Consider the following 13,467-nt stretch of genomic DNA (forward strand, 5'->3'; position numbering starts at 1 on the left):
TTCTTCTTTTTTTTTTCTTTTTTTTTTTTTTTTCCTTTAACAATAATAAATAAAGATGCTTTTTTGGGTAAATGTATAAATAAAAATGTGTGTGTTGCTACTGCTGCATTTAGGGCTTTGGGTTTAAGGTTTACCGCCCAATCCCATGCCAGTCTTCGGTTATCCTTTTATTTTTGAGGAAATTAGAATGTCTTGCAATTTTTTTATAATTTTTAGATTAAACATTTATTCCTTTTAAATATTTGATTAAGGTGCTTTAACAAATTGCCAACTCAATAACTTTCTATTTATTTAATTTCCATGTCATTAATTTAAATGCATTTATATGGAGGCATAAGGTAGCTTAGCAACTAATTACCTATAATATAGGAATTTAATTTCGTCAATCCCCTCCTATGCATTAAATGTCATTTTTTAAAAAATAAAATAAAAAATTAATTAACTAATTCCTCATTATCAGTGTTAAAAAAAAGTTCTCCTTCTATTAAAAACGTCTCAATAAAAAGTCTTCAATACATATTTTTTTCTTAAGAAAATTACATTAACTTATTAAAGTTCACGTATAAATATATAAAAAAAAATACTTAAAACTTATGGTACATTTGAGAATAAAAGTATCGAGTTTTGGTATATTTAGATTTCAAATATACGTACCGAGAAACCAAATGTACCAAAAAATTTAAATGTACCATAAAACCAAATGTACCCATTGTTATGTAACTCATTTAATACGTTTAGATTTCAAATGTACCAAATGTACGATAAAAGCAAATGTGGTCATTGTTAGGTAACCCTTCTGGTACGTTTAGATTCCAAATGTACAAAAAATCCCAAATATACCACAAAACCAAATATCTCTATCAGATAACATTTTTGGTACATTTACATTCCAAATGTACCGGGAAATACATTAGTATTAACTTCAATTACAATATCTGGTTTAAGATATTCATTCTATTTGCTCCGTCTTCTTTGAATTTGGTTATGAGTTCGCATAACTTTTTAAAATGCATTACTGATTGTCTAGTCTATACAAATTCTGTTAATTTCCTTACTTGAAATTAGGATAAAAATAGAACTCTGCATGATAGGAAAAACTAGAATGTAAAGACAAATTAACACTCTCTAACACTAGGAGGGTTCAAGGTCAAATTAAAAGCTCATAAAAGACCCGAAATAAAACCCTAAGTTTGTAGGGCATTGTTTAAATTCTCTGTAAACCAAATATAAATTCTGCGTTTTTAGCTATTTGAAAATCAATTTTTTTTTGTTTGTGTGTATCCCTCAATACTATCATTTCTCTCCCTCTTCTTTTGCTTAGAGGAAACAATAACTAAAAGTACCCTTTTGAAGAACTACAAACATGGCACAGCAGTTATAGCCTTTATTTTATTTTTTTATATAAACGATATCTTTATAATCTTAAATTGTGTGGACAGGGATTCGAATGTCAATGCATAAAGAGCACATCCAGTTCAGCCAATACATCCATATCTGCATGAACCCTTATATTAAATCTCAATTTAGGATGCATATTATATATTCCTTTACAAGACGTCTCATCTCCTATTCTCGCAAAGTAGAAAGCTTTATTGGCTTAATGTCGCCATTTTGATATATATAACTTTATTACTCTCACAAAGTAGAGAACCTTGTTAACTTGAGGTCAGGCCCTTTTATTAAATATAGCTTTATTACTCTAGGTTATTGAAATAAATAACCCATCCGGTAAAGCTAATTATGGAACGAAAAGAAAATTCTGGAAAGCTCAAGAGGAGCTCCTAGTGAAATGTATTGTTACAACTCGCAAGAATATGCTTAGTCCTCGCCTAAATTAACTTAAAACTATGTCACCCTCTCGTGATCAAAGGGGGACCAGTTTTCGATAAATTATATTCAGATTTTCAAAGAGGCCTAGTGTGATGGCCTCTCGCCCTTCCACAAAGAAGGGCATTTCTTGGAATTGGGTATTCATCTCTCCATGAATGTGCAGGAGAATACACTCTCAGATAGAACTGCTGCCCCAAGTACTGCCTCCCCCAATTTTGAGACCTGACGTTCCACATTCCCACACTGTCCAATGCTATGTAGATTGCAGTCCATGCCCTAGGATACACCTGCATCCGAAATCACAATAAAAACTCTGTTGTGCACCCAAATTATAACGTGAACTTGCAACACCAAGTGACGATATTCACGTATCATGCAATTTCCAATATTTCTCATACCTGAGTTGTGGAACGTGCAACTGTGTCTCTGAAATTGTAACGAGCTCTACTTGCAGGTGTCCATTGTCCTCCTTCCATCCTGCAGATTCTCCCACCATTCTCAAAATTAGTTAATGATTAAAACCCGAACAAATAATTCAAGCCTGGTCATGAATATAAACAAATTGAAGAAAATTCAAGCTATATGCATGATCTCACCCCATGACAAAGAATGAATAGCCATCAATGTGCCATGACTGCACTGTGTCTTCCCAATTTTGGAACACAATCTCGACGTATTCTCGGAAGTTAGCGTGCATGACTGAAGTCTGGAGGTAGCCGCTTCCGCCTGTGGGGTTGGTCGGAATGCTTCCGACACTGAAAACTCCCTGAATGTTGAAGTAGTCAGCAAGTTTTAAAGGAGTGTCCGGTTGAACATATGAGACACTGTTGACAGCATATCTCTGCTTGCCGTTGATCCAAGGAGCAGAGTTTCCAAGCATGATTGTCCTAGCTGGCTTGATCAATCCGTAGTGGTAGGAGCCTTGCGGATTAGGCCTTGGCCCGCTCGCTGTCAAATTCCATCTGTTGAATCGAAGGAGCACGAAAACGATCAATGTTAGAATTAGAAAGTATATACTGCTTCTCTTATCCAATGAAAATCCGTAACAATACAAAGATTTGTCGGTATCCCAAACTAATCACTATCATGAGGAGGAAAGTTAAAACACATGAAAATGCATGATTAGCTTGAAAAATACAATTTACTAAGAATCCATATGTACCTTATAGATCTCGCTTGGCTTACAGACCAAGCAATCTGTGTGGTAGGACCCCAAGGGATAGGACCCGACACTCCCTTACGCGAATTGCTATAGTGAAGAACGGCTGTTGTGGTGAGTACCCGGCGGGTGAAGCGTGAAGACACAACGACGTAGTAGTCCTGGACAGGCTGATTAGCCGTGACCAAGACGGATAAGGACTGTCCGAGATGGATGTCAAGGGAGTCATATATGTTCTGCAGTGTATGAGATCCTTCCACCTCAACAAGTTTCATTTTGTGTCCTTGAATTCTGAAGTTAATGGATGTCGTAAGCCCCACGTTTGATATCCTAAACCTATATGTCTTGCCTGCAAAACAAATTGTTCAAACAATGCCTTCATTTGTAAGCACAAAGAGGTGGTTACATTACTGTCTTGTTCAACTAGCCTAATTAGCGTTAGCGAAGAAGAGAAGTTCATTCGAGGATACCTTGATCAACGGTGAATGTATATCCGTTCCATCCACGACCGTTGATGAGAAGCCCGTCAGGGTTGGGAAGAGCTCGACCTCTATCCAAGTAGCCTCGTCTCAGTAACTAACATTTCCAAAACAGAACATTCAAAGTCTGAATCTCAACATTTTATGTGACAAAAATATAAAGTTTAGTAGGTTAATTACATAATGATTAGTCTTGAACCAGTCCCCGGCCAGCACGGTGAAGTCTCCGGCAGGATTAGGGAAAGGAACGGGAATCTTAGGACGGCTCCGGATTCTGATGCCACCAAAACCTCCGGCGGCTTTGTGGAACTGGAGGGAGGGAAAGTAGAAAAAGCTACCAATCTGATCCTTGACTTGGATATTGTAAGTAAAGCTCCTCCCCGGCGGGATTGGACAGTTTGTTCCCAAAACTCCGTCCTGCCATGAGTTCCTTCTCTGCTGTATGCCATCCCTACAGAAGAAACACAGGACACGAGAGCCAGATTGAAACTAAACTGCGGCACTTCAACGGTTACAATTTAAATGCATCACTTGATCATAGATACAATTTTGACATTTATAAGTTCAAAGAGAGTTTGCCATCCAAAAAAGTTCTGCTAGTTTTTAGTGTGGTACTGAAACACGACCACGTGTTATAATCAATCTCCTATTATAATATTATATGAGTAATATTGACGGACATCATTTTATTTTCACTCATATCATAGCAAAGCATGTGAAGGACCATACTTCACCACACGAGGCCAGTTGTCTCAAACTGAATATTTAAATTAATTTCATGCAGTTGTGTAGTCAACATGCAATCAACTATTAACGAATATTACATATATTTTATTTTAAATTACTTTAATTGACAATAAAATAAGGAAATTATTATTAGTATTATAAAAATCTTATTCTACACTTATCACAAGTGTATTTTTCTTTCTAATTATAGAAAGTTTGGAGTGTAAAATGAAATTTTTAGAGTGCTGATAATAATTCCCTAAAATAATACTAATATGACTAATGGGCTTAATTCACATCTTAGACTGTTGAGAGACTAAGACGTGATTTCATTTGATACCGAGATTTAGACATTAAACAGCATTCTAAACAAAGAATGAGGCTCCTCTTCCTATCTTCTTTGTGAAGATCCTAGATATCTTCAAATCGTGTTCATTTATCGTACATCATGCGGTCAGTTTCGTCAAGTACTGTTTATGTTTAATTTTAAATAAAATATTTAAAATAATTTTTGATCGTACGATATATGATGAACAAATACAAGTTGAAAATTCTCAGAATTCTCACAAAGAGGATATCCTCATTCCTAAACAAAGTCAGATCCTCAATGAATTTCTGTGCCATAACTTAAACAAAAGCAAACCGACAAAATGGTACTTAATTTAATTATTTTTAACAGTTTTTTTTTTTTTATCTGTACAATTTAACAGTTTTTTTTTTTTTATCTGTACAAAAACTCTTTTATTGCTGAACTTGCTAAAATGACCCCATCTTCACATGCTTGAATGGACGCGTGATTTCTACTTATTTGCATGTATGCAAGGAGATATTAGTCATTAGGAAATAATTAGTGGGAAGAATAGTCTGTTAAGAAAGTTTGAAGCCATAGATCTGGGCAAAAAGCTTTCTAAGTTTTGACATAAAAACGTTTTCTTGGCATTCTGTTTGGAAACTGAGAAAGTGGAGGGAAACAAAATGAAAATAAGCATTTTGGAATTACCTGCTTTTTCAAACACGAGTTTTCTCAGGAAACAAACAGAAATTAGGGAGATAAGATAACAGAAACAGAGTATATTTACCAAGAAATGAGGAATGGTTCCCTCAGGTAGTTGAAGACGCTAATGACCAAGTTATCGTTTGTAACAGCATCGATCTGAGGCCCTGGAAATTGCCCATTGATCAAGATCCCCTGCAGAAGCACTTTTCTATTAAAAAAGCACTTAATAAAGATGGTGGCTTTTCTGCCTCATTTAGTAAAAGAACTGTTGGAAAAAGCAGAAAATGTACCCGTTGCTTAACACCAAGAGGGTAAATGTCGCCATAAGTCACTTTCCAAGTGAAAAATCTATACGGGTCTTCACCAATAACGCCATTAACAAGAAAAAGAACCAAAAAAAAGGCAAAAGAAGGAAGCTTGCAGTCTCTCATTTTTCTCTGTAAAACCAAAACTTGTTGAAAGAACGTGTTTTAATTTATAATGTAGATCTGGAGAGAGAGAGATAGAGAGAGTGTTCGAAGTGGAAATGGTGAGGAAAGCAAATGGATTTCTCTCTCTCTTCACCAAATCTAACTGTGAATCTTTCTCAATCTCTTTCTATGTTAACCAATGTGGTGCTTCTGTGGATAGTGCTTCTGTGGGCAGTGCTTCTGTGACCAGAGCTTTTTAGCTCTGTTTTTGTAAGCAAGTAGAGAACAGTAGAATATGGCTTCTTGTGAGCTGTCAGTAAGGTTTTCGGTCCAGTGCGTGAGATGAAGTGGTGCATGTGAATGTTGAGTTCTTGATGCGCCAATCATGGACACTTGAATTTGGAGTGAGCCCTACCTGTCACCGAGTTGAATTTTTGGTGAGGTGACACCATGACATTGATCTACATATTCATGTTATAAATTGAGCGGATTGATAGTACGCTTGGCGGTGTAGCTGTCACATTCAAAAATTTATACCGATATGGAAGTGGAGAGATTGAAACTTTGAAGAAATTTTGTTTGTAATATTGTTAACGAACTAAATACATTTGAGATAAAAATATTGCCCGCTCGTTTCCACGGATGTGCTTTACTGTTATTACTTTTTCTTTTCTGCAGCATTGTACTAAACTATTTTAATTGACGAGTGAGAAAAATCAAATTTGAGTGTTAAAGAACGAATGCATTATTCTAATCAACTGACTTAACTCATGTCTACACGACTACACCATAATTAACATTATGGACACTTTTCACATTCCTATGTAATGCTTCAACTTGAAGCCTTCAACCATGTAGAATTTGGTGTTCTTCAACCATGATCTAGAAAATGATATTCCTGTAACCATTTTCTGTGTTACAATCTTATAAGATATAAAGAGCAAGAGGAAAGGGTGAAGAAATAAATCTTTCCTTCTGCCATGGCAAAGATGAAACTGAAATTGAGGAACCAAGGCCCCTATGAAAGTTCATGTTCCCATGCATATTGAAATTGTCAGGAGGAAAGCGGATAAGCGTTGGCTATATGCCACGATATACGGGATGTGCAATGGACAGTGAGCTGGTCAAGCTTACACTGTTGAAGCCTCAAGGGTGTTTAACTGGCATCTCTTTTAGATGTTAAGTCAAATGAAACCACCGGAGAATAAGTCGGTGATGCGGAAGCTGAAAAAAATCATGGAACTTTGGAGAGCTTTGCATTTGTTCTGGTTCTATGATTTATATAGATTCCCTGTGTTTAGTGCTAGACTCCCACACGGGGAATGTCAAGCGACGCAAATACAGATGTCGTTTATATGGGAAGGACACAAAAGTGTATAATTTCAATTTGATTGAGTGATGTACAGTTAATAGTACTTAAACTCGGATCAGAAACATCTGCGGGGATAGCTCAGTTGGGAGAGCGTCAGACTGAAGATCTGAAGGTCAGGTGTTCGATCCACCTTCACCGCATTCTTGTTTTTGTTTTATTAAGTTTTCCATTTGGTGATTTATATCTATCTTTTTTTTTTCCTTTTTTTTTTTTTTTTCTTTTTTTTTTTTTTCTGCCGATGTAATATTAATATAAACTATTCTGGTTTTATTAAGTTTTCCATTTGTTAATTTACATCAATTTTTTTTTTTTTTTATAGACAATGCAATATTAATAAAAACTATTCTAATTTATGAAGAACGAGATTCAAACTTGGGTGTAAAAGAACAAACATAGTATTATGACGGCTAACATAACCCACATCTTGTTGATTTACATCAATCACTTATGATTCCTCCCTTTCTGAAATGGTAGTTTTCCTCAATCTATACATCCATCTAACAAAAATATCACCAGCAGTTAGAGATGGCAAATCAATTCATTGATTGTTAATAGTTAACCATTAAGACCCATCGTTTGATTTTCTCATTACATCGTCATTACCAATATCAATCCCAACACCATAGTACGGAGAAATCAAATTAAACGGATCATAACAGTTACTCATTAACAACTCAATGTATTGATTTGCCTACCAGCAGCAGATTACCAACTACTGATTAGAAAAAAAAATCCAGAAAAAAATAATTTTATTTCAACCTCAGCATGGAGTGACAAAAGGTAAGAATAACAAACTATAGAAGATTACAACAAAAAATGCGGATAACATCCCGCTGATGGCACTTATTCTGCTGCTGCCGAAGGCAACAAATCTTAATCTGTCTACTCCGCTACTCGAATGTGTCGAGTTCACCGTCTGCCTCGTCTTGTTGCTCACCTTCTTACTGCACTCAAAATAAAACATCCATTGCTAAGAACATTGAAAGAACAAGCATGCTGAACGAACCAATTTACAGTATGTAGCAACAAAAGAAAGCTTCTCAAGATTTACCTTCCGGGAAATATACAGCTCCCGTGACCTGCGATGTTCCCACGAACAAAGTACAAACGAAAAGGAAACGAAGTTATTATTCATATCTGCAGTATAGAACCAACAGAAAAGTATACAAAAAGAGTGGAGCCCCATTAGGGCCAAGGCAAACTTTTCAAAAGATCGTACATATTATTAGTGCAATCTTGCTCGCAAGAGTACAAAAACAGAGAGACATTTTTCTGAAGGCAATCTTAGGCCTGGCCTCCGAATCTTTTGAAGCGTTGTGCCTAGGACCAATATCTAAAGGAAAATCAATGTTTCCACCTCCCTTCCATATAAGAAATACAAATTACTAGGCTCCTTTCCCCCTCAAAGTTGTACATCACTCACCATCTCACAAGTCATCAACATTCAAACTTGTGACTATTAAGAGTAGGAAATGATTTCCGCAGCTCTTACAGGTGTGCGGGAATTATTTCGCTCAAGGGGTCATGTTCCTCAAAATTAGGCAATAGAATCTAAGCATTTTTGTAGAGAGAGTGTATTCTAGTCTAATCTAAACTACGAAGAGGGAAATTCGAAATTACTCCCTAGTCTGCTAGGTTATGCTTTAAGTATTATTCCGTTGTCATTCAACCAAATCGAGTCTCACATTACTCCTAATCAAGGTCTCAAATATCCAAATCGGCAGCTAAGCTACACTACAAACTCTAGAGAGAACTCAGCCCTCAGAATCATTAAATGGAAAGACAAAATTTAGAAATCCGAACAAGCTATCAGCCATTTTTGCCTCAGCTTGCAAACTCTTTTGATTGGGCAAGTCAAGTTGTTTGTTCAAGCTTCGGCTAAGGAATAAAAACCTAACAATAATCGGATAATGCAGAGGTAGATGAACTTACTTGGGTCAGTGGTGGTAATGGTGGCTACGCCTTGGAAGTCACAAGACCCTGCAGCCCTCCCTTGCTTCTGGTAATAGCTATCGAATGCATACGAAGCATGGCTTTTCACATTATTCGGAGAGTAACAATCCTCCCCCGGCTGAATCTCCGAGCAATTTGCCCGCCCAGGTCCACATGCCCAATCCAATGCAGCCTGCAAACTCTTTCCATCCATCCCATCCATGGCAATGCAGTAGGTCTGGTTTGTTGTGTCATTAGCCAAAAAGGACCCACTCCCTGATACGTGAAGCAAATACACCGCACTTGAATTCCCATAAAACAGGCCCCAATTGGCCTCAGACACTGGCGGAGACCTCAAATCCTCATTGAACAATTCATAAATGTACACATTTGAAGTAATCTCAGGGTGCAAAGGGGTTCCACTACGATCCAAAACATGCTTGATAAGATTTGAATTGTATGTATCTGCATTGTCGATAGTAGCATAAGGCTCTTTAGAATCCCCCTTCGAAGGCCATCCGCTCTCAGAAACAAGAACCGTCACATCAGTAACATTAAGGTTTTTCATGGAAAAATAAGCAGCATCAATCATGGCATCCAGCACATTAGTATAATGTAGCAAAGTATTGGGATCCACCATCTCTTTCGACGGCGTAAGAGGCTTGAAAAGCGCATTGTCAAGAGGCACCACACCTTTGTTCTGCATAAACACATAGTAAGGATAGAGATTCATCATCAGCGGCGACCCGGTTTTCGACAAGAACTGAAGCAATGGGAGAACAATTTGGGTTAAGCTTTGGTTGAAGAACGCCTGAGACGGCGGAAACGGATCGAGAATTATCGAAGCGGCGTGAGGGGTCGAAATTTTCACATGGGTGTGTAAATTTGCAGCCACTAAAGCACTGTAAAGCGACTGAATTGCCGGAAGAAGCAGAGGAGCTGAAGAGGGCACGGTGGTTAACACCTCGTCGCCGACCGCAATGCCAGTGATGAGGGTTTGGGGGTAGTAAGCGACGACGTTTCTGCCGACCCAGGAAGCGGCGGTGGTGTTGGAAGAGCCGATGGCAAGGAGCTGGTTGTTGGGGACGCTGATGACGACCCGGATCTTGGTTTTGGACAGGGCCTTGAGGATGTCGGGATCGGCATCGTAGAGGCGGATGTGGTTGATCTGCTGGAGTTGCAGAAACGAAACGAGGTCTGACGGAGACAGAAGATTCGAAACATCGGTGCCAATGTTCACTCCGACGAACGGCTCTTTTTCTTGGTCCTGATTTTGCAGCTTGGTGGTTTTGAATGTCGGTGGAGAAGATGCGGCTGAAAGTGAAGAAAAGCCAGCAAGAAAAATGTGAGAGTTGACCGAGAAAGTTGCTTGCTTTCATTAAAGTTTGGAAGTACTGCTGGGTTTAAACTTCAAGATGAAGAAAACCCAGCAAGCAAAATGGTAGAATTGGCCAAGAAAGTTGCTTGCTTTCATTAAATATTGGAAGTACTGCTGGGTTTAAACTTCGAGATGAAGAAAACCCAGCAAGCAAAATGGTAGAATTGGTGAGAAAAGTTGCTTCCTTCCTTGATTTTTGGAAACTGTTGGGTTTAAACTTTGAAATGAAGAAAACCCAGCAAGCAAATGTTAGAATTGGTGAAAAATGTTTCTTGCTTTCTAGATTTTTTTTTTTAAATAACGGAGAAAACCCAGCAAGAAAATGTTAGAATTGGTAGAAAAAGTTGCTTGGTTTCTGCGATTTTTGAATTATTTTGGGTTTAAACTTTAAGGTGCAGAAAACCCAGCAAAGAAAATATTAGGATTGGGTGAAGAAAGTTACTTACCTTTGGATGCAAAGACGAAGAAAAAGAGGAGGGTTGAGAGTGATAGAAACTTAGTGACCGCCATTGGAGAGGAGCTTGAGCTTTGCTGCTTCCTCATCCTCTGTTTCTGGTTCAGCAGCTACAGATTCTTGCATTATCTTCCAAAAGACTTCTTCTTTTTCTGCTGTTGGTTTTATTTAATTTAATTTCTTTTTTTCTCTGGGATTTTGGTTGTTGACCCAAAGAGATCTAACTTTCATGAGAGAGTGAGTCATTGAGTTGTTCTCGGGGTTTACTGGATATTTGTAAGGAAAATAAGGGAGCTGCTTCAATTAATTTACCAAAATGGCCTTGTTTTTGAAGAGGGTTGGTGCACTTTCTTTGATTCTTTTGCCTTCTGGTTGGGTTGCCCCCCAAAGGCAAATAGTTCTGAAGGAAGGGAAATACTTGGAAATTTAAAGCACTTTCTGGAGCTGGTGCTACTGTTGGTTTGCCACTTGCCAGTCGAATGTTGGGACTTATATTAAATGAATAATTGGCCAAAAAAAAATGATTAAATAAATAAATAAAAGGACCATAAAGTAAAAAAAAAAATATATATATATATATATATATATAACGTGGCTTACTTCTGAACCTTTGAGATGATGTTTCTAACTTTCGTGCATTAACAGGCTGGCTTCCTGCTTCTCTCTCAAGTGTGTGGTTCACAACTTTGACTTCAAATTCCTTTACACTATGTTTCCACAAACGAAATAAATTTAAAATTCGATTAAAGTCATAATTTATAAATTGGTATACATTAATTTTCTTATTTAGATTCATAAATATAGAAATTTAGAATTTCCACATGGAAAAAAAACTTAGAAGTTGGGACATCCAATTTCTTAGTTTAAATTCCATATAAATATGTTTCATTTCTCAATTTCTATAATTAAGAGTTTAAAAATAACAAATTTCGTATTCAGTTTCATTATTTTTTTTTTGTTGACCAAACAAGAAAATAAAATCCCGTTATTTAAAAATTCTTTAGTAATCTTAAATTTCTTCATCCAAACATAATGTTAAGAATTTACATGCAATTAGAACGTAAATGTAAATGAAACATAAATGTGGTAGTACTTAAGTTCATCAATCAATTTTCACATGTTTTACTTTACTCACATATATAACATCATGTGGTTGTTTGAAATATCTTCACTTTAAACTCACGATTTCATGCAAATTTCTCTCAATAACAATGTTACTATTAAGAATATTGTTAAAGCATTAAATATACGAAACTTTAACGAAAAACTCACGGTACTGTTCATTTTAACAAAAAAAATCATATTTTTACACTAAAAAGTCAATTCTTATACTATTTATTTTATCTTTTATTTTGTTCCTATCATTAAAACTCATATTTTTTAATCATTTTTTATTAATTTTCCTTAAAATATACAGTATTTTATTGCTATCGTGGTACTTCAAACAAATCACCCACTGTTGTACATTTTAAATTTTTTACATGACAGTGGAGTAAAGGGAAAAGACATTGCCAGCCAAAAATGTCTTTCCAAGGACGAGCACCCGCAGGGTTTTCTTGGGTAGCAAACAAAGCACAGACCAATAAATTACAGAGTCTCTACAGTACTATATGCAGCAGTGAGTCACGAGAACGACAGCTTGCATGGTGAGGCCGTGAGGGTGGGTCACCAAATAAAAATGCCTTCTCTTGTTTTGCACACTATCAAATTAGTTTGATAAAACAAGACTCTCAATCCCACAGGTTTCTGCATTTTTGTTTATAATTATATTCTTCACCAAACACCACGCCACTATATGCATGCATTCCTCGTTTATATGTAACCGGAAAGATGCCCCCCTCTCTTCTAGCTTTGCATGAGTGCGATAAGAGATGACATATATCCGGTTACACTCAAATTTTTTTTGTCTGCATTGCCTTTAAGCATCATTTTTCGAAAAGAGAACTTTAACGATATAAAAAGGTTATGTTTTCAAACTGCAAAAGAATGTAATTATAATTATGTAAATGTTGTTCACCAATAACATGTATAAATTCCATGTTTTCTTAACGGTAACATAGAGAAAGCTATGCCCTCTGAATATAATCATGAAAAAGGGGCTGGGTAGAGGAAAGGTGTTTTTGGTGGGTTAAGGAAACATGGAAAGAAAGGGTGGAGATTCTCAGACAGCAATTTGGAAAGGGGATCCTAAGAATTTGGAAGTACAACAATATTTATTTACATCCTGTAAGTTTGGATTTACAACAATAACTATGTCATCGATTAGATGTCATTCCTTAACTAGGACTAGTAGTTGCATGTGTCTTCCATATGCTTGAAATGTCGAATCTACTGTTCAATCTTATTGATGGACTATTCTTTTTATTGTTTTTGGACGAGGGATTGCCAACTAGCGTCAGATTCAGACAATATTAGCAAAGAAATACATTACAAAAGCTCATATGAGGTTAGAAGTTTGGAACCAAAAATTGAAATCGAACACGGACCAAATCGGATCGCACTGAACGGTTCAGTTTTTATGGTTTTGAAATGATTTCAGTTTGAAACCTAACTGCAAGCTGAAAAAATGGTTTGGTTTGGTTTCTTATATCTAGAACTGAACCGGACCGCATAATATAAAAAATATTGAATTTAATAGCCAATTAGGTGTTGGTGTGTAATTGGTTATTTTAAAATTGTTTTGCCACTTTTGTATGCTTTTTAAAGTTTATATTAATTAATGTAATTTAT

General features: G+C 36.5%; 2 protein-coding genes and 1 non-coding gene across 3 annotated transcripts; 1 reads left to right on the forward strand and 2 right to left on the reverse strand.

Moving 5' to 3' along the window:
• Positions 1-1,651: 1,651 nt before the first annotated feature.
• On the reverse strand, positions 1,652-5,793 carry LOC137726477 (L-ascorbate oxidase homolog). Its single transcript, XM_068465414.1, has 8 exons — positions 5,482-5,793; positions 5,274-5,383; positions 3,649-3,919; positions 3,460-3,565; positions 2,993-3,338; positions 2,427-2,792; positions 2,229-2,307; positions 1,652-2,117 (listed from the first exon to the last, which is right to left on the reverse strand). The coding sequence occupies exons 1-8, from the start codon at positions 5,620-5,622 to the stop codon at positions 1,905-1,907; spliced, it is 1,632 nt and encodes a 543-aa protein (XP_068321515.1). The 5' UTR covers positions 5,623-5,793; the 3' UTR covers positions 1,652-1,904.
• A 1,247-nt stretch (positions 5,794-7,040) lies between these two features.
• TRNAF-GAA (transfer RNA phenylalanine (anticodon GAA)) lies at positions 7,041-7,113 on the forward strand. The gene has a single exon. It is a non-coding gene; the product is annotated as a tRNA-Phe (tRNA).
• Positions 7,114-7,629: 516 nt separating this feature from the next.
• Positions 7,630-10,975, reverse strand: LOC137726155 (glucan endo-1,3-beta-glucosidase 1-like). The gene is made up of 4 exons (XM_068465033.1): positions 10,730-10,975; positions 8,906-10,219; positions 8,025-8,052; positions 7,630-7,917 (listed from the first exon to the last, which is right to left on the reverse strand). The coding sequence occupies exons 1-4, from the start codon at positions 10,824-10,826 to the stop codon at positions 7,734-7,736; spliced, it is 1,623 nt and encodes a 540-aa protein (XP_068321134.1). The 5' UTR covers positions 10,827-10,975; the 3' UTR covers positions 7,630-7,733.
• Positions 10,976-13,467: the final 2,492 nt, after the last annotated feature.

The sequence above is a fragment of the Pyrus communis genome, chromosome 2 (assembly GCF_963583255.1).
Source record: "Pyrus communis chromosome 2, drPyrComm1.1, whole genome shotgun sequence".
Classification (NCBI taxonomy): domain Eukaryota; kingdom Viridiplantae; phylum Streptophyta; class Magnoliopsida; order Rosales; family Rosaceae; genus Pyrus; species Pyrus communis.